The sequence below is a fragment of the Callorhinus ursinus genome, unplaced genomic scaffold (genome assembly GCF_003265705.2).
Source record: "Callorhinus ursinus isolate GAN/ISIS: 27379988/994484 unplaced genomic scaffold, GSC_fseal_2.0 scaffold25, whole genome shotgun sequence".
NCBI lineage: Eukaryota > Metazoa > Chordata > Mammalia > Carnivora > Otariidae > Callorhinus > Callorhinus ursinus.
In genome coordinates this window covers 22,403,506-22,426,894 of record NW_027397087.1, presented here as the reverse complement: position 1 = coordinate 22,426,894, position 23,389 = coordinate 22,403,506, and the positions used below count along the sequence as shown (strand labels likewise).

General features: G+C 34.0%; 1 protein-coding gene across 9 annotated transcripts in view; it reads left to right on the top strand.

The window, feature by feature from the left end:
* ZNF280D (zinc finger protein 280D) overlaps window positions 1-23,389 on the top strand; it is a 131,076-nt gene that overhangs the window by 69,636 nt on the left and 38,051 nt on the right. For 6 of the 9 annotated variants that reach the window (XM_025883947.2, XM_025883948.2, XM_025883944.2 and 3 more), the window contains 6 exons: window positions 678-812; window positions 2,658-2,965; window positions 3,430-3,570; window positions 10,745-10,807; window positions 16,930-17,048; window positions 17,198-17,234. In XM_025883947.2, coding sequence (XP_025739732.2) covers window positions 678-812; window positions 2,658-2,965; window positions 3,430-3,570; window positions 10,745-10,807; window positions 16,930-17,048; window positions 17,198-17,234 — 803 coding nt within the window. Of the gene's footprint in view, window positions 1-677; window positions 813-2,657; window positions 2,966-3,429; window positions 3,571-10,744; window positions 10,808-16,929; window positions 17,049-17,197; window positions 17,235-17,353; window positions 17,827-17,846; window positions 21,757-23,389 lie in introns of those variants that run through there. The other 3 variants (XM_073877063.1, XM_073877066.1, XM_073877061.1) reach the window with 3 other exon arrangements.

Below are 23,389 nucleotides of genomic sequence, written 5' to 3'. Positions count from 1 at the left end.
AGTTGTTCTGATTTATGTCTCCATATCAGCTCTGTTCAATGTTCATGTGGCTATTGAAGTTAAAATCAATTAAAGTTAAATAAAATTAAAAAATCAGTTCCTCTGTTGCACTTAGCACATTTCAGTTGCTCAGTAACTGTATGTGGCTAGTGGCTACCATATTGGACAGTGCAGCTGTAGAACATTTTCATCATTGCAGAAAGTTACATTAGACAGCACTACTTTATACAACCATTTCTATAACAACCTTCTTTGAAATGTCTGGTTAATTGAATTTATTTTACCAACTTGTCAACCAACCGGAAATAGCAAAAATTAAAAAGAATTTACTTTTGTCTAGGATAAAAACATAGTATAGCTTTTTAAAACTATATCATGTGTCTGAACACTTTAAAATTATAATTTGATGGGCTTTCACACCACTGTTGAGAGAACTTTCATTAGAACCTACAGATAGAATTTTTATGTTCAATTTTTGTATAGGAATAGACATTTTTGAAACCCAAATACTAATGCAGAGTGTTTTAAAAAATGAGATAAAATTTGCTGTTATTTTTATGGGTGATATAAAATACTAGTTTTAAAATTATTTAGGTATCATTAAAATTAGAGCAGTTTAAGGATACAACATATGTGGTTGTAGAAATTATTTTTCCTCCCTTTTTCTGTTAAAATAGAAAAAAGGAATACATCGTTGTACAAAATGCAGACTGCAATTTTTGACATGCAAAGAGAAAATGGATCATAAGACTCAACATCATAGAACATTTATAAAACCTAAACAACTGGAAGGATTGCCTCCTGGAACAAAAGTGAGTTTAAATGTGTTGTATTTTAACATTTTGTATGATAATAGAAATTAACTCCTGCCTTCTTTTATCTATTGAATTTAATACTTTAAAAAATGATGTCTGATTTTTATTAAGCCTTTAATTTTAGGTTTTATCATTCCTATATCTAGGAAAAAAACCTTCTGACCATTGTTTTATGGTCAGTGGTGTGTGCTGTGCTAAAGTGATATTCCTTTGTAAAAAGTGCAATTAGATTAACTATTCCCTGGGTCAGTGGGTTGTGTCAATTTTATATAGGCTGTGTTTGAGTTATTCCAGTTGGCAGTGTATATGTTGGTTTTATCTGCTAAACTATAAGATGCTTGAGATCAGGACTCATGTTTTATCTTTGTGTCCTCAGCATCTGGTATAGTGCCTTGAGTGCCGTAGGTTCTCAGATGTTTATTGACGTTGTTATTACTGAGTCTCCTGTCAGAGAAGCAAGTTCTGCTGCTGGATAGCATTATGTTTTAAGTGAGCAAACAAACATGTCTGACTGTATACTGATGATTGTAATTTACTTTTCCCTTTTTGCCTTATATACCTCTGTTTTCTCTGACTTCTTTATATACAGTCAGCTCTTGAATATTTGCTCCAGTGGAGGGAAACAGAGGCATGGATAATCCAAAGTGAAATAATCCCCAAAACATTTATATTTGGCTTTGGGTACTTACCTTTGAATGTGGGTATGTCTGTTATTTGAATTAACTAAAACAATATAAAGCCATGCTCTGAAGACCTAGAGCAAGAGAAGCTATCCAGCATCCTTCCCTGCAGTCCATTCATTCCATGCTGGGACTAGACATGCAGAACACTAATGTAAGCAGTGCAGTCCTCTCTCATATTTTCCCTTATTAATAATAGTAATAATATTAATAATGATACTAAATGTTTTTATAACACCTTAGAATAAGGCTTTCGGTATGCTTTTTCATACATTCTATTATTTAATCCATACAGCAATCCAATGAGAAAGATAAGGCAGTTATTGCCCCATATTATAGATAAAGAAGAGGATAAGTTACTTACTCAAGGTCACATGGCTAGGAAGGCATGGTATGAGATTTAACCTCAGGTCTTTTGATTCCTAGTCCAGTGCTTTTGTGTGAAACCAAAACACATGTATTTCATAGGACTTCCTCATAGTCTGTTCCTCAAATACATGGGAGAAGTATAGTTAAATGATTAATGAGAATGTTGGTAGGCAATTGTTTTTCATTGCCAACCAACAAATATAATTTCTGGATACTAAATGATAAGCTTTATATTAGTTCTCTTTAAGGAAATTCTAAATATTACTAAATTCTCCATCAGTATAATGAATTGATGTAACCGCTCCCATAACCTTTGTATACATAAATCCTGCCTAATGAGCCCCTGGAAAGAGGAGGTCATGTTTACTCTAGATCTTTTTGTTTTATAGTTTTTGAGGGGTAATGCAGGCCTTTCTAGAATTATTTTTTGGGCTCTGAGATTTAAATTTTGATCTCTGTGTTTGTGAATTATTTAAGTTATATCAGAGCATAAAAATAGCTATGGAATGTGCTCTTTCAATAATCATATAATTTGCATTAACTCCTAATTATACATTAATAACTGTTAACATGACTGATATCAATACAGAAAATGTACTATTACAAGTGAATAAATATCAAGTTTAATATAATTTAATTGGTATGAACATTTAGAATAAATGGAAGACTTATCCAGTTACAGTTTATAGTTGCCCTTTCCAAATACTTGATGTTTAACTTTTTGTTATACAGTGATATTTTAATACTAATGCCATGATTAATTTTCTAAAGCAAACATTATCCATTTTTGTAGGTTACTATTCGAGCTTCAGTTGGACCGCTTCAGTCAGGATCTTCAACTACACCTTCCATTAGTGCAAGCACTTCTACCCTTCAGCTCTCACCTCCAAGGACTAAAAATATAACTGCTAAAAATCCCACAAAATCTAACACAAGCAAACCTAATCCAACTAAATCCAATACAAGTAAACCTAATGCAAGTAAGCCTAATGGAAGTAAATCTAAATATAAATCAAAAATCTCTAATATGCAAAAGAAACAAAGCACATTGGCTAGTAGCAATAAAAAAAGTAAAGTCAATACAGCATTGAGGAACTTAAGGTAATCTTTTATTCCTCATATATAACACTAATTTAATCTTAAGTATAAAAACTTTATTTAATATAGATTTACTCTATTACACAGCTCTCTTGTACATTTATATGCTATCACTATGACATAAAGGCCAAGCAGATAATAAAAAGGTATTTTTTTACAACTATTGAACAGTACTTGAATTATTTTTTATAATATTCATTTATTATATTGGTATTATTATATGTTGTGCTTATATCTTGTGATGTTTGTATTGCTTAATTTAATCCCTTTTATGCCAATGAAAAACACTGACTTATGTTAGATTGTTTACACTTATTCTAGTTGTTGTTCCATAACAGATTTTTCAAATTATAACTCTTATGTTCATTTAAACACCTTGGCCTTAATTAACAGAATATTAATAAGGCCCTTCCTTATTATTTTTGTTTTAAAATATATTTTTATCATTTTCTTTATATCTCCATAAGGTATCGTCGGGGAGTTCACAAGTGCATTGAGTGTTGTTCCGAAATAAAAGATTTTGCAAATCACTTTCCTACGTATGTCCATTGTAGTTTTTGCAGATACAACACTAGCTGTAGCAAAGCCTATGTAAATCATATGATGAGGTAAGATGAGTTAAACATCGGTAATTACCAATTAAAATTATAGTTCAGAAAGTTTGTTTTAAAACAGTTATCCTTTTAGAAGCCAATTTTTCTCTTTAAGGAGCTAAATGTCTCGTAATAGGGAACTTTTAGGATAATGCCTGGAAGTATTTTCCCAGCATCGTAACTCATAAAATTACTGGAACTAAGATTGTAAGAACAGTTAGACTAAGAAATTAGGATAGGTTTGTTAGGGAAATGGTTTCTCTATGGGCTTTTTTTTCCCTATAGAATTTTTTAAATGGTCATTTTCAAATATAGAAAGTCAAATGTTTTAAATATATTTACCAAACAAATACATGTAATCTCATGAATATTATTCTTTCAGAGCAGTTACTTTGAGGGACTCTAGGATTTTTAGTGATCTTAGGAACTTTATTCGGTCTGTTTCTCTCTCTCTCTCTCTCTCTCTCTCTAATCCATTGTCTCTGTCCATCTGTCCATCAAACCATCTATCCTTGCATTAATTCAGTGGAATGAGAGACTATTCCAGTCATGAGGCCACTGTTGTTGGAATTCTTTTTTATTAATTCATTCAACTTGGGTTATTTGAGTACCTAATATTTGCTCTATGCAGAGAAAGCCTTCACAGCCCACATTGCTTTCATTTGTATCTCATTAATAGAGGCATCCCTTAGGATGGATTTTTATTTTTTTTTAAAAATAGTCAAAAATTGTTTAGATATAGAGCAGTTAGATTGATTTTTCAAAGTGAGGTGGTTTTTTTTTTTAAGTTAGAACTGAAGTATGATAGTGATTTTCTTACAGCTCATAAAATGACCTCTATGTTATTTTCTGGTCACTTCTTAGCTACTCTTTTCAAGGATTTGCCCACCTTTCTTGATGGCTTAACACCTCTCTCATACATTCTTTCCCCCTTACTAGCCTGACATCAGGTATCTGGACTTCTTCAGTGCCAGTGCTTCACATCAAGTGTTAAGTTACTGTACCCCCTTTCTTATACCACAGTACCATTTTAATCTCATCATACCCACTGTTCATTTCTTTCCACTTCCTGTTACCCTGTAGGGGTAACTCCTTTTGAGATTTTAGGACTTTGACTCCTTTTTCCAGTCCAGCAGCACCTATTTAATTTTATAGTCAGCCTCACCCTCACGGTCATCTGTTTTGATTGCTGCTTTGTTTTTGTTCTGGAATCCTTTACATTTTTAGTTGTGCTCACTTGGCATAAAACCCAACATGAAACTAGAACATCTTCCGCTCCTGAAGTTTATGCTCGGTTCTAGACTACTCAACTGGTGTTTGATTCAGTCAACTCTGACTTTGTAGTCTTTAACTTTGACTGGGTCCTATCTTTTTATTTTAAAATACTTCTTTATTTTTTAAAACTTTTTTAGTTTTTTTTATTATATTCAGTTAGCCAACATATAGTACATCATTAGTTTTTGATGTTGTGTTTTATCTACAGTGTTTATTTAAACTTTTTCCAGTACTCTGGAGATTTTATTGTAGTCTCGTAGCTGTTAACCTGGTCTACTAGTAAGTACGCAGTCGGAAGTCATCCTTATTTTAAATAATCTAAAACGTCAAATGTTTTTCTTGTTACTTTTATTCTAGACATTGATCTCAGAAATCACATATGTTCTATTTCTCCAAAGCTAACCCTGTCCCTTGTCTCCTCTAGTTCTTACACAGTCTTCTTGTTCAGTTAACTTACAACTTCATTTCTTCTCTCTCCCAGGTTCCTTCTACTTATAAACATTTTCAGGTAATTTTTTTAAGATGAAGGGAATTTGTCCCTACTGCCTACTATCCTTTTTTTTTGTCTTCCTCTTACCATGAATATTTGTAATGGGGCACCAGGGTGGCTCAGTTGGTTAAGTGTCTGATTCTTGATGTCAGCTCAGGTCTCAGTCTCAGGACCTCAGGGTCGTGAGTTCAGCCCTGTGTTGGGCTCCACGCTAGGCATGGAGCCTACTTTAAAGGGCTCCAAAAAAAAAAGTGTTTACTAGCTTATTTGTGATTCATTTCTTTACTTTTTGAATATCATCCCCATCTACCAACTAACACTGCTCCTTTAAAGATCATTTATCACCATGTTTATTCACTTTTTTCACTCTTACTACTTCATGACCTCTTTAGAGTATTTGAAGTTGTCATCACTCACTTTTGAAAGTATTCTCTTTAGCTTCTGTTAAACTGTTACCACTATCTTTTTTCTTCCTTTTTGGCTACTTTATTTCATTGCCTTTTCTTCCTTTAACTCATCATGCTTCTTTACATTTCCTTTTTTGGTAACTTAACCACTGTCACTTTTACCTTTCAACTTTAAATCTTCCAATTTTAATCCTTAGTTTTCCTGAGATCCAACTCTGTATTTCCAATTATTTTATATATTTTTTTTACCTTTGACTCACTAGCATCTAAAAAGAATGAACCAAACATTATCATCTGTCCAGAATTCACACAACAACTACCCAAATACTCTTTCAGGGCATCATTTCTGTGCATGTGGAACACCAGCTGGAAACAGTTCACTATCCCAAGTTTCTTAAGCTCGTGAAGTTCTCTCAATCAGCCACTGTGCATCATGGCTTTCTGAGACTCCCCTTTTTGCATTCTGCTGCTCTGCTTCCCAACTACTGCGGTGGTCTACACCTATATTCCATTTCCTCTAAACCAGGCCCCAGGCATCCTTTCCCCCAGTATACTGCTGTGTGGACAAATACATGGTTGCCCGAATGGGGCTTTAATTCTAGCCTTAATTTGTAGGGGGTCAAATTGGAAAATGTTTTCTGTTTTGTTAAACCAAGGATCGTTTCGCCTTTCCCTCTCCCATTTATCATAGGCTTCCCACCTGTCCTATAGAACCTTCAAATCCATTCTATTCCAACATTGCCGATTAGCCCACCTCCTTCCATACCCTTTTTCCAGTTCCCCAGTGAGCCCCAACCCTGCACTTCATGGTCTTCACACACTGAGCTCCTACTCATTGTTAGCTTTTTTCTTTTCCTTTTTATCTTCTGGTACACTTGCCTCCTTCCCTGTCTTAGATATCTCCCATTGAATGGCCACCATTACCTCTGCCCAGTGTGGATCATATTATAGGTTGAATTCTGTATGTGTAGGAGCTTCATTTTCTCCAGTGGATGAGTACCTTTAATCTCTATCCTATACCACCTCTGTACTCTCAATTGGTCTTTTTCCCTCTGGTCTCATATTTGCCCCATTCCCGTAAACTGACTACTCTTCCCCAGAGTAAAGTTTATTGCATAACTCATTTTTTTAAAAGATTTTGTTTATTCATTTGTGGCACAGAGAGAGAAAGAGAGAGCATGAGCAGGGGAAGAGGAAGAGGGAGGAGCAGGCTCCCCACTGAGCCAGGAGCGCAATGTGGGGCTCGATCCCAGGACCTTGGGATCATGACCCAAGGGGAAGGCAGACGCTTAACCATCTGAGCCACCCAGGCGCCCCTGCATAACTCATTTTTGTCAGTGGTGATTCCTTATTCTTTTTAAGTCTCTAGAATGTCCCTATTCTTCCTCTCCATTTACCTTTTTTTGGGAGTGTCTGATCACCACAACCACTCACAAGGATCATTCCTCACTTTGAGCTGTGTATCATTCATTTATTTTGCCTTTTATTATATTTGTGTCTGTATTATTTCCTTGAGAAGGGGCTCTTTGTATTCGCCATGTCATCTAGCACATTACAAATAGCAAGTCATTGTTTGTTGTAATTATAAAAAGCTCTAAATAAAATCTCAAGAGGATATTAAAAAATCTTGATGCATTTGGAAACTTTTTGGAATAAGACTCTTGAAGAAGAGCATCATTAAACATGTAATTTTAAGTGATTTTTTTTAAACAAATAGTATTATTTGGGTTTGGTTGTTTAAATTACTGCACCTTATTTGCTTGTAGCCTTCAGGTAGCACTATAAGTCACCTGAAAAAAATGGAAACAAATTACCATATAATATTGTTATTCCTCAACATGATGTATAAGAAAGGTTTTTCTCTACATGTAATAGAATTAAGTTATGGACATAAGTATTTAATATCTCTTTTTCTAGCAGAGTTTACTATTTGCTAAGAAGTATGGCAAGCTGGTGGTGAAGAATCAGACAAATCTGGATTTGAATCCAAGCTTCACCACTTATTTATTACCTGTGACTTTGGGCAAGTTACTTAACCTGACTCCCAGTTTCCTTTTCTCAAAAAGAAAGTCATTGTGATAATTACAGAAAATGTACTTAAAGTGCTTAATAAAATGATTTTTACTTAGGAGATATTCAAGTAATTATAGCTGTTATCATTTATAAGTTGTCATTATTAGGTATTGTGGATAAAGTCCTTGCCTCTAATTTTAACAATTTTAGTAGGAGAGATAATATTTACCTAACTTAAGGTGGTAAACAGATGACTATGAGAGCACAAGAAGGTAAGAATGAGTTCTTTCAACAGGAAATAAGGGGAGGTATTCTCTAAATGACATTTCACGTAGGCTTAGAAGGATGATCTAAAATTTTTCCAAGGAAAAAGCTGCTATAACAGTTTGTTCCTATACAATGGATAAGACAGAGCACTGAATTAATTTTTATAAGATATGCTTGAGTTCATTATATATTTTTGTATAGATTTATTGGCATTAAGTAATAGTCATTAGAAGAACAATTGGAATATTGTGATAGCATCATAACTGATGTCCTGTCTACAGTCTGCCCCCTACCCCCTCCAGTTCTTCCTTTCTTCTGTTACTACAGTAGGCATGTCTGATCAGGTCATTTTTGGCCTAAAATCCTTTGCCTTCCTAACATTAATAGTCATGAAGTTCAAATATTCTGGAGAGTATAAGACTTTTCAATATTTAATTTCTAACCACTTTTCCAGCTCCTTTAGTGCTTTTTTCCTGAAAATCCTGCTGTATCTTGCTCTTTGCTTTGTCTGGAGCAAGGCAGTAGTGACCTTCTTAACTGAAATGAAGTCCTGATTGTTAGTTGGCTTCTATTCCATTTACTTGCAGTTTTCCTTCATGCAGCCACAAAACTTTGTATGTATCACTATTAACGTTTATCTTATAATTATTTATGAATATGTAGTCATTTAAAAGCACTTATTAGGCGTTTATTCTGTGCTAGATGTTGTTTGACTTTTTCCCCTCCCCCCACTCACCCCTGGACTTTGACAGCTTGCCCTCCTTTTTTTTTTGTATCTTCAACCCTAGTGTAATGTCTTAAGTAGTAGGCATACCATCAATATTGTTGATGTTCCTTTTGTGTTTCATCAGAAAAAGTTGTTAATGGTACTGAATTAAGATTATTAAGAAAATACGGTCAAAGGGAGTTTTTTCACCTCTAGTCTTATTGAGGTATAATTTATAAACAATGAAATTAACTTATGTTTAGAGAATAGCCTAATGAGTTTTGATAATTATGTACAGTCATATAACCAGTTGGTGAATTTTTAAAACCTAGACTTTAACATATGTTTTTACTTTGTTGTTTTTAAAATTATAACCTTTTTTCTCTTTTCTTAGATTTATTTCTATATTGTTATTAACTTTATGCAGATCTAATAGGAAAAAGAATTTTTTTCCTTCTTATTTGTGAGCTATAGACTATAATACAAGAATAATAATAAAAGGATGGAATTTGTGTAACAAATATAAATAAAGAGGCACTATAAGTTTTTTTGTAGATTGGAAACTAAATTAAAACTGGATTCGGACAACTAGAATTTTAAAATTACCAACATTTTAATAAGTTACAAGTTGTAGACAGAATGGAAGCCATCAAAGACCCTAAAATGTAATTTTTTTTTCTTCTCAAACCAAAATTGAGGAAAAAGAAAAAAATAACTTTTAAAAAGTAACTTTTAAATCTCATTTAAAAAATAACTTACTTTGGTTCACATTCTTTGAGCATCAGATAAAATCTTGGATTTATTCTTCTGAAGAAACAGTTATGTGCACAAATTTTTGCATATAATTTCAGTGTTTCCTAACCCCCAATGTTCTCTTCTGAAAAAAAAAAAACGACTTAATATTTTTGTGTTGTTGTCTTATATTTATAAGATATTCATATAAATGTCTTATATTTAATAGTCGTTATCCCCAAATTGAAGAAATGACTTAGAAGTCTTCTGAGGACATTTTCTGGGGATTCTGGCAAGTCACAGTATTTCTTTCCCCATACAGTACATGCTGTACTGGTGATGGTTACTTTGTATCCGAGAGTTACCATTGACCTGGTGTGTTGGCTGCTTTGAGTCTTTCAGTGCAAACTAGGGCTACCGCTTCTCAATCTTTAGGTTGCATAAGAATTACTGGAGAAACTTGTTAAAACAGGTTCTGGTAAACCCCACTGCCAGAGATTAATTCAGTTAGGTTTGTGGGGGGCACAAGAATTTGCATTTCTAAATAAGCTCGTAGGCGATGCTGATGTTACTAGTCTATGACTCCACTTTGAGTAGTACTGTGCTAAAGCTAATCCTGGATGTCTAATACAGGAAAGCTTTCTTTACTAGATTTAAAAGGGTATATGAAAGCTATTATCATTGGCTACAAAGTTTGGTTAGAGGTTCTCTGTTTTGTGTTTAGGGGAAGCATTATTTTAGCTCAAGAGTTCTGCTTTAGTTTGTTTTTTATAGAACTTCTACTAGTAATTGCAAAGAACTCTCTAAATATTTGATTTTACAAATGGTAAACAGTGGCAATTAGCTGAAGTACTATTTACTTCACAGATCATTTGGATTTTACTCCCCCTCCCCTGATACAGGCATGTTAAGATTGGAAAATGATTTTAAAAAAATGATGATTGATAATGATTCATGTTATTTGCAAAAATTTAATTGTCTTCAACTCTTCCTTAACAGATGAAAAAAATTAGCTTGAGCTACTTTTTAAAAAGAATTTTAAGTATTTCCTTTTTTTATGTAATGGTGAGGTACTGATCTTATAAGAATATACTTAGAGAAATATGTGTCATTAGAAAATAAAAGGATAAAGTGGAATTTAGGACAAAACTTTGAGTTAAACAGGGATGGCAAGCATTATTTTATTATATCATGATCTTTTATGTAAAACTAGAAACTTTAAGTACAAACTTAATAAAGCTATAAATTAATAAGACTTACTATATAATTAAATTAATAATATCTGTTTTGTCTCTCCAGTTTTCATAGTAACCGTCCAAGTAAAAGGTTTTGTATTTTTAAGAAGCATTCAGAAGATCTCAGGTAACTAGTTGATCTTTTTAAAATCTTTATATTGAAAAATTATTTAACTTAAATTGTGTATGTATGACATCTTTATTGAGATATAGTTCATATACTATTTAATTCATGCCTTTAAATTGTACAATTCTTAGTTTTCAGTGTATTTACAGAATTGTGCAGCCGTCACCACAGTTAATTTTAGTACCTTGTCATCACTCCAAAAAGAAACTCTTATACACATTAACGGTCATCCCCATTTCCTCCCAACTCCTCCCATCCCTAAGCAACCACTAATCTAATTTTTGTTTGTATAGATTTATGTATTGTGGACATTTCGTATAAACAGAATGATGCAATATGTGATCCTTTGTGACTGGCTTCTTCCACCTAGCATATTTTCAAGATTCATCCATGTTGTAGCATGTCAGTACTTCATTTTTTATTGCTGAATAATATCCCATTGTATAGATCTACCATAGTTTGTTTATCTGTTAAGGTTATTTTAATTTTGAAGCCATTATGAATATTGCTGCTATAAACATTTGTATACAAGTTTTTGTCTGGACTTGTCTTTTCATTTCTCTTTTGTACGTGTGTAAGGATTAGAATTTCTGTGTTATATGGTAACTCTATGTTGAGCTTTTGAGGACCTGCCAAACTGTTTTACAAAGTACCTCCACTACATTCCGACAAGCAGAGTGTGAGGGTTTCAGTTTCTTTACATCTTTGCCAACACTTGTTATTATCTGTTTTTTTTTTTTTTTAAAGATTTTATTTATTGATTTGAGAGAAAGAGATAGCCAGAGTGGGGTTGGGTGCAGAGGGAGCGAGAGAGACACAGACTCTTCACTGAGCAGGGAGACTGATGTGGGGCTCAATCCCAGGACCCTGGGATCATGACCTGAGCTGAAGGCAGATGCTTAACTGACTGAGCCACCCAAGCGCCCCTATCTATTTTTGATCACAGCCATCTAATGGGTATGAAGTAGTATCTTATTGTGGTTTGTTCTCATTTTTTAAAAACCTGATGTTAGGAAGACCAATCTAAATGATTGCTACTGGATGTTAGAGAGTTCTATTCATTATATCCTTAGACTAGAGGTATGATTAACCTATATTTTCTTGCTAAATTTGTTTCAGTGGTGACAAGTGGTATCAAGATGATATCTTTATGCATTTATATTGTAAAGTGAGAACAAAAATAAGGCCTCCAACAATATTTGAATATTAAAAAGATACCTAAGATACCTAGTAAAATGACTAACACTTTTTTTAGTTTTGAAGTACATTTCTCAAACCACTGGAATTCTTGAAATTATTAGGTAGCTTAATAATTCTTATTTTTCCTTTATCAAATAGAGAAGTATACAACTTGCTTACTGTGCAGAAAGAAGTATTGATGAATATTTCTAAAGACATTGATGATTAACTTTGGTTGTTCCACATGCTTAACTCAGAATCAACTGAGCACCATTTTTTTTTAATATTCTTCTGAATTTTTTGGATTCTGTTCTTTATTTTGTTCACATTGCCATTGCTACTTGAAATAATCAGTGTCTTTGCTGTACTAAGCTAATATATAGAGATAAGGTTAGCCAGTACTTGTTTTGGTGCTTTGAGTTAGTGGAAAAGGTGAAAAAAGGGATGATATTATGTTTCAGGGCCTTTGTACGTATTAGTCCCTGTGACTAGTCTTGTTCCCCAGATTTCTGTATGTATTCCTTTATCTACTTTGGGCCGCTACTCTGATCAGAGTGAGCCTTTCCTTGACCACTTGATTTTACCTTGTATCTTCTCCCCTGTGCTTCACTCCAGCACTTCCTATCTCCTTTTTATTCTACATTTTTATCCAGATCATCTTTCATCATCTGACATACTGTGTACTTTTTAAATTTTTCTGTGTCCTCTCACTAGAATATGTGTAGTTTAGATTTTTGTCTCTGCCAGGCATTGACTAGTGCCTGACACATGGTAGGCACTCAGTAAGTATTTGTTGAATAAGTTAATGTATATGTTGAAAATTATTTATATGAACAGCAGGTCCCACCTATGCTATAGCTCATAGGGATCAGTAGCTTACAGGGAGAGAAAATTTTGATTTAGTTTTAGAAATATAGTAGTATAAATTCTAAAACATTTACTGATTTCAGGGAAATGGTTTAAGATTATATTAGATGTTGCCTTTACTGAAAATTTTTATAAGAATAAAAAGGGTTTTTTTCAAAAGATGAGATTTTGGTTTGATTTTTTACCTTACTGTTATCAAGCTCAGTTATGTGTGTGTGTTTTTAAATGAACTGTATGATTTTAAAGATCTGGAATACTTTTCTTTCAACTGGAATAGGTCTGAAATAAAAAACTGGTCAATTTCTGTGAATGGACATAGCATACTTAGGATTGTAGAACAATAATTTTTGTGATGACTCTTTTGTCTGAATGGAATATGCATTCTTTGGCTATTTATTATACATCTGTCAGATACATAATATAGCAGGTCTTATGAAGATGATACTGATGAATAAATCTTGGAATCAACCATCAGGGAATGTATAGTTTATTGGGTGGGAGATAAGGGGTGAATGTATAAAACTATAATAAAGCAAAACAGACCTTTAGTAAGTGCAATAGGGTCTTTTTTCCAAAGGGGAGGGTGATAACTTGGAATGATCTGCATAGGTGTTAGATATACTTGGCTTTAAAGAATGAGTATTATTTATACTGATAGAAGATGCACAGAGGCATTTGAGTTAAAAGAAATAGCGTGAATAAAGGTGCAGAAATGAAAGTGTACAAGGCATACAGAGGGAATGGCTAGTAGTAAATGGATGGAGCATAAAGTTTAGATAATAGTAATAAGATTGAAGTCTGGAGTAGTAGTTTTAAGCTTAGAGCTAAATTGTGAAAGTGCTGAAAATAAGGTTAAGAAGTTTGGACTTAATTTGGAGAACGTTAGAGAAACTTTGATATTTTATATAGAATCAAGTGATACTGAACGAAGTTTCAATAGTAAGGTAAGTTATAGATGCATGAATCCTATAGATTAGGACTATTGTAGTTATGAACAATTTAGTAGGGCCTAAGTTAAAATGATGAGGCAGTATTACATCATGTTTAAGAATATGGGCTCTGTCTGGAATCAGAGTGCTCAGTTTCAAATCTAGTCCTGACCTTTATCAGCTATGTGTCCTTGGTAGTTTACTAAGCAAACTTTTTTTTTTAAGATTTTATTTATTTATTTGACAGACAGATAGAAAGCACAGGTAGGCAGAGAGGCAGGCAGAGGGAGAGGGAGAAGCAGGCTCTCTGCTGAGCAGGGAGCCTGATGCAGGGCTCAATCCCAGGACCCCGGGTTCATGACCTGAGCAGAAGGCAGCCGCTTAACCAACTGAGCCACCCAGGCGCCCCTTACTAAGCAAACTTTATAAAAAGGTGATAAATTATAGCAACTACCTTTTTAGGTCATTAGAATATTTATGTGTTTATTTATTAAAGATTTATCTATTTGAGAGAGAGAATACGAATGGGAGGAGGGGCAGAAGGAGAAAATCCCCAAGCAGACTCCCCGCTGAGCACAGACCACCCCCCCAACGCAGGGCTCCATCCCACAACCCATGATATCATGACCCCAGCCAAAACCAAGAGCTAGACACTCAACCAACTGAGACACCCAGTTGCCCCAAGTTGTTAAAATATTTAGATAAAATGATATGTCTAAAATTGTTAGATTGGCACAGTATAAGTACTCAATAAATATTATAATATTTTTGCCATACTGAATATTTTAAGGAAGAGACAGATAACTGTAGTTTGAGCTCTACTGTTGGAGGAAACATCATAAGAAAGATCAGTCAGGAGAAGTTGATTTGGGGAAGAAGTACATGATTTTAGTTTAATGAAGGTCAGTTTTGATGTGCTAATGTGACATCTAGGTGTAGATATAGAGCACACGGTTAGACTAGAGCTTTAGGGGATAAGTTAGTCTAAAGTATGTTACTTGTTTGTATTTTGTATATTGGCAAAACTTAAAATTTTAAAGTATGTGATGAACTTCAAAACCGTATTTATGCTTTGTTAATAAGTTGACAGTAACGATGATCACATTACATGATCTATTTTTTTTCACCTAAACAAAAATCACTTATAAGCAGGATTTCAAAGAATCTCATGGAGGAAGAGGTGCAACCAGAACAAATAAGTGAAACAAAGCCATCAGTTACTACCATGGCTTCTCTCTAGTCTGACCTGCTGAGGCAGGATGATCTTGACTTTATTATTTTCTCTGGACCTGGGTTCTATTTTCCTTCCTTAGTGCAGACCAGCTTTCTCTGTTGGTGACTTGAACATACTAGTCCCAGTCTCCTACATCTTCCCAGATCAAGAAATTTGATTATAAATCCCAATTTTACAAATCCTTGTTTAGTGAAGGCATGATGAGTTAGGCATTCCATCCCTGGTGCAAGTAACTATGACTAGTGGAATAGTAATTTAGCTGCTACTTACCATTGAGACTACTTTTGGTTTCTGCAAGGGCAGTTTGTTAATACAGAAGACTATATAATTAGTTATTAAAGTTAAGCTTTTAAGTTTAACTTAAAAATATTCCATTTAGAAATCTAGTACATTTTAGTAATCACTTTCAAGAGGACTTTTAATTAATGTTTGATAAAGTTCATTTAGGTTGAATAAATTTTTTAAACAGTTACATTTACAATTCAAGTTCCTTAAACACCTTAACATCATTTACACATTTAATATATTTGATTTTCTTTTAAACAGCATTTCATATGCTTGACTCATAAGATCCAAAGTGCTTAATCTAGTAAATATAATAAACATATAATGGTTTTTTAAGTTCTTTGAAACATTTCCATATTTTTGCAGGGTTAATAATATTTTTAAATACCTTTCAACAAAAAATCAAAAGTTTAAACACAATTTGAATTAGAATCTGAAGGCCAGTGTTACATCCTGTATGCCAATTGTGTTTAAATATTTCAAGTAGCAAATGCTACACCGTCTGATCCAATGAGTATAAAAACTATTCCTGAATTCAACAAAGAGTATTCACGGCTTTGGGAATTGTTTCCAAACATTTTTTTAAATTTATGATCATTACAGATTTTGTTTAGGAACTGCAGCACTCAGTGGAGTTTTGTTAAGGAACAAGTAATTTAGGCCCCAGCTAGTGGACCAGGTCACCGTGCTGATATGCTAAGGACCAAGCTTTGGACATCGGTAGTGAATTAACTACTTTAGTTAATTCAGTGTTAAATGAGAATAATGCCAACCTTGGATGGTTTTGGTGAGAATTAAACTAAAAATATATGGGAAAACCTTTAGCACATGGTACACAATTGATGGCAGCTACAACATCATCTCTTTTAAAGCCTTAACGTTTCTCTTCTAATTTTTTCATCACCTAAATAAAACACTAGATTGTAAGCTCCTTTAGAGCACAGACTATATTTTTTGGTCATCATTATAATCACAATGCAGTATAATAGTACAGAATGTATAAAGACAGCCTCAGTAAACATATATTGAGTGAATTAATACTATATCCTTGCTTTGCAGATGAACAGAGGCACAGATAGATTGTGACTTGTTAAAATGACACAAGTTGGGGTGCCTGGGTGGCTCAGTCGTTAAGCTTCTGCCTTCGGCTCAGGTCATGGTCCCAGGGTCCTGGGATCGAGCCCCGCATCGGGCTCCCTGCTCGGCGGGAAGCCTGCTTCTCCCTCTCCCACTTCCCCTGCTTGTGTTCCCGCTCTCGCTGTGTCTGTCTCTGTCAAATAAATAAATAAAATCTTTTAAAAAATAAAAAAATAAAATAAAATGACACAAGTTGTTAGTGAGGCCAAGGCTGGGCTGTAGGTCTCCTGTCACCTAGTTTTTAGCATGAGCAGTAAAAGTTTATAAAACAAAAATACTTTCTGTAAATAAATGGTAGCATAATTTGAATATGGCTATTCCATTTTCCAGAGAATCATTTCAGTTATATCAAGTTTTATAACAAAAACGGGAGTGACAGTTATGACATAAAAACAAATTATAGAAAAATAATCATTGAACTTGTGTATGGATTTTTATAAAAGATAAAAACCTTTTCTTTTATACTATTTCCTTTTTTTTTATTTTTATAGGGGCATTACTCTAGTGTGCCTTAATTGTGATTTCATAGCTGATGTTTCTGGCTTAGATAATATGGCCACACACTTAAGTCAACATGAAACTCATACTTGTCAAGTTGTAATAGAGAAAGGTACGTATATATAATTGTATTACTTTGGATTTTTGATATTTATTCCAGTATTTTTGGTCAGCCACATATGGGCTCTTTACTAAATCGTTATTCTCACTCATCATATTTCATGTGCTGTTTTAAATATAAAACTTTTCTTCTAATTTCAGTTTCTGTTTGTATCCCAACTTCTGAACATCTTTCTGAGTAAGTTTAATTTTTACTTCAGTGCATTTTACTTTGATGGATTTTAGCACTATTGCATTTTAAAATGTATCATTAAAAGAAATGAAAAATATTAAAGTATTTTTTTTTTTTTTTTAAAGCTGCTTGTTGAAATAGGTTCCTGCTCTTTGGAGCTCGTGACCTGGTGCAAGACAAGTTGGAATTTCCTAAGTTCAAAGTTCTGAGATGTTTTCTTACACAAAGGCAGTTAAGCAGCCAAGTTCATGACACTAGCTCTCATTATTCAGCAATTTTCAGCTTCAAATGGGACTAGATTCTTATTCCACCTTATCTTTGTGTCAGGTTGACATATCTTAACATATGTTTTGGGTTTTTTTTTTTTTTTTTTTCCAGTTGGCTCTCTCCAAAAATAACTTTTGTTGCTATGGTCATTTCTTACTTTGCTTAAAATAATTTGTGTTTTTCTCTGCTGTACTTGCCTTCAGAATAATACATTCCAAATGATAATGGCTGTTTGTCTTTTTGTGTTTTGTCTGCTTTCGTAATTTCTTATAAGTCTTAAGTTTTTAGGCCAGATGATTGTCTTTTTCCTCATCCGTTGTCTGTCATTGTGCTATTTTTCTTATTTTTCAGATGCAGAGGCAGCCCAGAGATTTCAAAAAATGTCCAGGGTACACCTGGACAGTGTCCCCCTTCGATGGACACAACTGATGCCTGTTCTCTCTTTTCAAGGAATGTGAATAATTTGACTGTGGGACCTGCTGTAGGTTGTGGTCTCAAGAAATCAGATTTTGGGGAGACTCCCTTCCTTCATGGCTGGCCTCCCATCAGGCTGATGATGATATAGCCAGAGATGGTCTCAGGGCCCACCAAATTGAGCACACCTTCCCACTGGGGGCTTTGGCTCTTGATCTTAAGCTTGTGGGTCGCTTGTGGCCAAGAAAACCCCATCAGATCAGTGCTTCAACATCCAAGTTGAAGTATAGTCATTTTGGCTCCTGCCTTTTAATCTTCATCTAGCATGAATGCAGTCCAAGGAATACAAAAGCTCTCTGGTTGTTAGGAAACCATGGTTATTTTCATGTCCTTGGAACAACAGGTCTCTAAAATTATGTTCCAAATTACAGTTATTTTTCTATCATTTAAAATATATTACCCAGTACTAACTTTCTAGTTTTTTAGGAATACCAATTCTCAGATTTTTGAATTTTAAAAAATTTAATTTTGGTAACTTGGTTTTATGTTCTCCAAATTTACTGATGTCTATTTTATGATGTCTATTTTTATATTCTTTTCTTTAAAACTGTTGTTTAGTGTTTGCTTTGTTTTGTTAAGAACTCCAAGAGATTCTCTGGAATTCTCTATGGATTCCCTTATAGCTGCCTATTTATAGCTTTTTATTTTGGCTGTTGTTCAAACCATTCGACATTATTATATCCTCTGTCTTACTTTGGGATTATTATGATCAATATTATCTTAATAATTGTGGGTTTTAAAGTGTAAAGAATTGGCAAAACCTCTTCTTGCAGACCTTTAAACAAGTTTTAAAGTCACATATTTGTACATCTAATATATAATATCCACTTAACCATTAACATAGTCTCTTTGGGTAAAGGTAACATGAAAAATTATGGGGACCAATAATGTAGTTGTTTATATTTTTTATATATATATATACATACATATATATCTCCTCATACATATGTATATTTTAAGAATTTGACATTTGTTTATTTTAGTTACATTAAATATAGACCTACTAAACAGTTTTGATGCTATTAATTTCTTTTAATAAAAAATTGTATTGTTTAAGTGCCTCAGGAATTATTTACTAATAAAGAATTCATATGAAAGCTCTAGATTTATCATATAAATAGGAGGATTGCTTTAATTGTTTTATGGAGGCCTTATTATTATTTGGCCTACAAACTGAAAGCTATATCTACTTAATGCACCTTACATTGTTTTCCTCCAGGACAATTGAAAGGTCACTATACTATACCAATTTCTTGAATCTTAAAGACAAGCAAAATGCCTTTTGTGATCTTCCCTGCTGTGAGGACAGGCAGGCTCTAAAAGTATGACTCAATTATGTTTTTTACTGTAAAATCAGAACTTCTTTAATTTTACTTAGAAAAGAAATTTAAAGCTAATTTAGATGACTGCATGTGCTCCTTGCAAATAATAATCAAAAAAAGTTCAATCCACTAGTGTCAAATTTCCCAACTAATTAGTACTGTAAATGAATGATTTTCCAAAAGCTCCCAAAGTGGCTTGTTTCTTAGCAAGTGGACCTGGTGATATGCTAGTCTTTATTTCCTTATTTCTAGGATGTTTTGTCATTCATCCTTCTTCTACCCAATTTTAAAAATATTTTAAAATTTTGCCCAGAAGCAACAACTTCTTTCCATTTGTAACAGAAGTTTCTTTTTCGTTTATAAATCCTTGCTCTACCTTGGTTAAAGCTCAAAAATATGGTAAACTACATTCTTGATATCACAGTGTAGGAGTACTGCTTTGTGTTCTTTCCTAGGACTCTATCTTATAGTATTATCAAGTTCATTTTCTTAAATTGTAAACTCTTAAAGTTCTATCACATATAACTTCCTTTTTAAAAAGTTGGTATAAATAAAACACTTAAGGCAGTTGGTACAAAATTTGCTTATTATACACAGTTGGTTGAATTTTAATTTGGTGCTGATGAGTTACCATCAAGTTTATTCACCTGATCAGAAATTGTCATTTCATGCACGTGTGTTTTTGGTTACCACCAAATAAAAAGTGAAGTTTAGTTTGAATCCATCGCCATTCTTAGAAAAAATGGTTCCTAAACTATAGAGACTTAGGATTCTTGCCACATTTTTGTCACATTTTGGCAAAACACCTTGCTGCTTTGGGCCTCATTTATTTATTCAGTGATTTCTCGAACATCTACTTTGTGCTGATCTCTGCCCTTCTCGAACTCATGTTTTACTTAGTGCTGAAAGGCAATAAAAAGTAAATAAAACATGCAGTATGTTAGACTGTGGTCAATACTGTAGAGGAAAATAAAGTAGGGAAGGGGGATAAAGAGTACATGGTGGGAGTTGGTGGTCAGAGAAGGCCTCACTGAGACATGACATCTGAGTAAAGACCTGAAGGAAGGACTGCAAGGAGAATGGGTTGGCCACAAATGAGTGAGCAAGAAAGAATAGTAGGAGATGGGGCCTGCAAGGTAATGTGGGCCATGTATGAATTTGGCTTTTACTCTGAGATAAGAAGCCATTCATTAGAGGATTTTGAATAGTGGAGTCCTGTATAACTGAGTAAAAACTACAATCAACAAAAAACCTTAAATAGAGAAGAGTGTTTATATTACTCTAGTCCCTGTCTTGAGAATAAACTACAGAAGACCAAGGGCAAAATCAGGGAGACTAGTTGGAGGGCTCTTGTAATAATCTAGTGGGAGATGGCAGGGGATTAGGCTAAGCAACTAGCAGTGTGGGTGATAGAGGTTTGATTTTGGAAATATTTTGAATTTATTGATAGTTTGAATGTGGAATAGAGAAAATGTTGAGGGTGACATCATAGTTATTTAAGCAAATGGGAAGATGGCATTGATACTAATTGATATGGGGAAGACTAGGAAGAATAAATTTGGAAGGGAAGATGAAGACTTTGGCTTGGGGCATGTTTTAGTTTGAGATGCCTGTTAGACATCCAAATAGAGATGTCATAGTCATTCACTTATGTGAAGTGAGGGGAGTGTTCTAGGCTGTAAATATCACTGAACATTTTTAAATGTCATGGGAATGAATACAAGTAACACCGGAGAAAGGTGAATAAAATTGGTATATCACTGTCAATATCTTGGTTATGATTTTGTACTATAATTTTGTAAGATGTTATCATTGGGAGAAACCAGACAAAAGGTGCATGGAGTCTCTATATTATTTCTTACAACTACATGTGAATATAAAATTGTCTCACAACAAAAGTTAAATTAAAAAAAGTCGTGGAACTGTATAAGATTACCAAGGGACACAGTAGAGATAGAAGGTAAGGTCCACAGATTGAGCCCTGGGGAATCTGACAATAGAGGCTTAGGGAGATGAAAAGGTATTGGCAGAGGAAACTAAGAGGGAGTGGCCGATATAAAAGGAAAACTGGGGGAGTGGTGGTTTCCTTTTTGTAAAATACGAGTGCAGACATATTGTAGAGTTCTGGGATTCTTTATTCAATATTGGTCATACATACCTGTTAAAATTTGTTCTTAGTAGATGAGTACAGAGTGCCACATATCTTTATCTCTGGTAGCAGAAACTTTTGACCTTTAGAAAACTAAATGTCAGCATTACTCCTCAGCACCTTAACTTCCCTACATGTACTCTCATAAAAGTAATTCTCTTATATTTTTACAAAAGAAAGTAACTAGGTCATTGTTTCCCAAACTGAATTGTGGAACTAGTGTGTCCGTAATTCATAAACTGGGGGGAAAGTTTCCATGGTCAAATAAGTGTAGGAAATGCAAGTTAAAATTAAATAGATTCTTTAATATAGGATCTTTCCTGCTAGATGTGGGCTGTATCAACAAGTATATTTATTTGACCCGGGAGTTTTTTTCCTTCAATACTTATTAACTTTCTGACATTAATTTTCATACAATAAGTATGTAGAATGCTGATCTAGAGGGATCATTCTTTGGATTCTCTGAACTAGGGAATAAAAAGTAGTTGTGTAAGGTGTTAACTAAGATGGACTCCTACTAGACATTTCATTCATATTTATGAATCTTTGTAAGGTAGAGTTTATAACTGGATGCTAGCAATGTACATATATTTTTAGAAATTACAGAAATAAAATGATACCCTCTATAAAATCTAAGAAATACATAACAAGGACAGACCAGTTATTAGCTTATTCTGCCTCTGAATATAGCAGCAAGGGGCTTTTTTTGTTTGTTTGTTCTTTTTGGAGGGTATGGTTACCTTTCATGATTTCACACTAAGATATTTAAGAATCTCTCATTTATTTGTAGCTTCTCTTTGTTACTCCTTATGCTTAGTTCATCAGTATACCCACTTATTTACTTTTCTTGAGACTGTTACTTTTTCCAGTCTTTTGTTATCTGTTAAGGAGTTTCTTACATTGTAAAGTTTTCCTTCTTGCTTAAACAGTGTCAGGAGGTCTTCCTTGATGCTAAGATTAGGAGTTTTTATACCCAGCTCTACACTAAACCCTCTCAGAGTGCTAAAGGTACAGTGGTTGAATAGCACAGGCCCTACAGTTGATTGCTTAGTGTGGAGTTCCTACCCTGCTGTTTACTAGGGTGTATGTGACCTTGGGTAGGTTACCAGATGTCTGTGCCCCATTCCTCATTTGTAAAGCACAGTTAACAACAATACTTGCTCATAAAGTGTTAGGGAATTAAATGAGTTAGTATATGCCTATAGTACTTAGAAAGTAGTTGGCACATAGGAAGTGCTATACACATGTAAAGTTATCATTGTTACTACTGTTATGTTACTATTCATTATTTTATTTCTGCCCGTATTTTATTCATCTTCATTAGAATAACTTCAGTTTTCAATCTGAGCTTCCGATACCATTTCACAGATCACTTGTGTTAACTTTCTTTTTCTAACCCAGTGTGTGTGTGTGTGTGTGTGTGTGTGTGTGTGTGTGTGTGTGTGTGTTTTGGAATTACTGTTGAAGCAAACATTAGTAATACCATTAGATTTTTGGTATCTAAAGCTCACCAAACTTCTACTGTTAGAGAATATCTGTGAATGCTCCTAGGTTCACTTTAGTCATAGCTGTCTTTTCCCCCTAATTATACTGCCTTATACTGACTACACTATGGCTCTTCTCATATTTTCTGTCCAGCTCTCTGATTTTGAGATCCTTCTGCAGCCTCACTCTAGTCATTTTGGTATTTGACTACCTGAGTTTACTCTCTGCAGACTTGGAGAAGCTACTGTGACATCTTTTCTGTGTCACTTCTGCTGCTATAAACATCAGGTTGCATGTGCCCTTCAGATCTGTATTTTTGTATCCTCTGGGTAAATACCTAGTAGTGCAGTTGCAGGATGGTAGGGTAGTTCTATTTTTAACTTTTTGGGGAACCTCCATACTGTTCTCCAGAGTGGCTGTACCAGCTTGCATAGGAACCTACTGTTTTTAATCCTCCACACTGA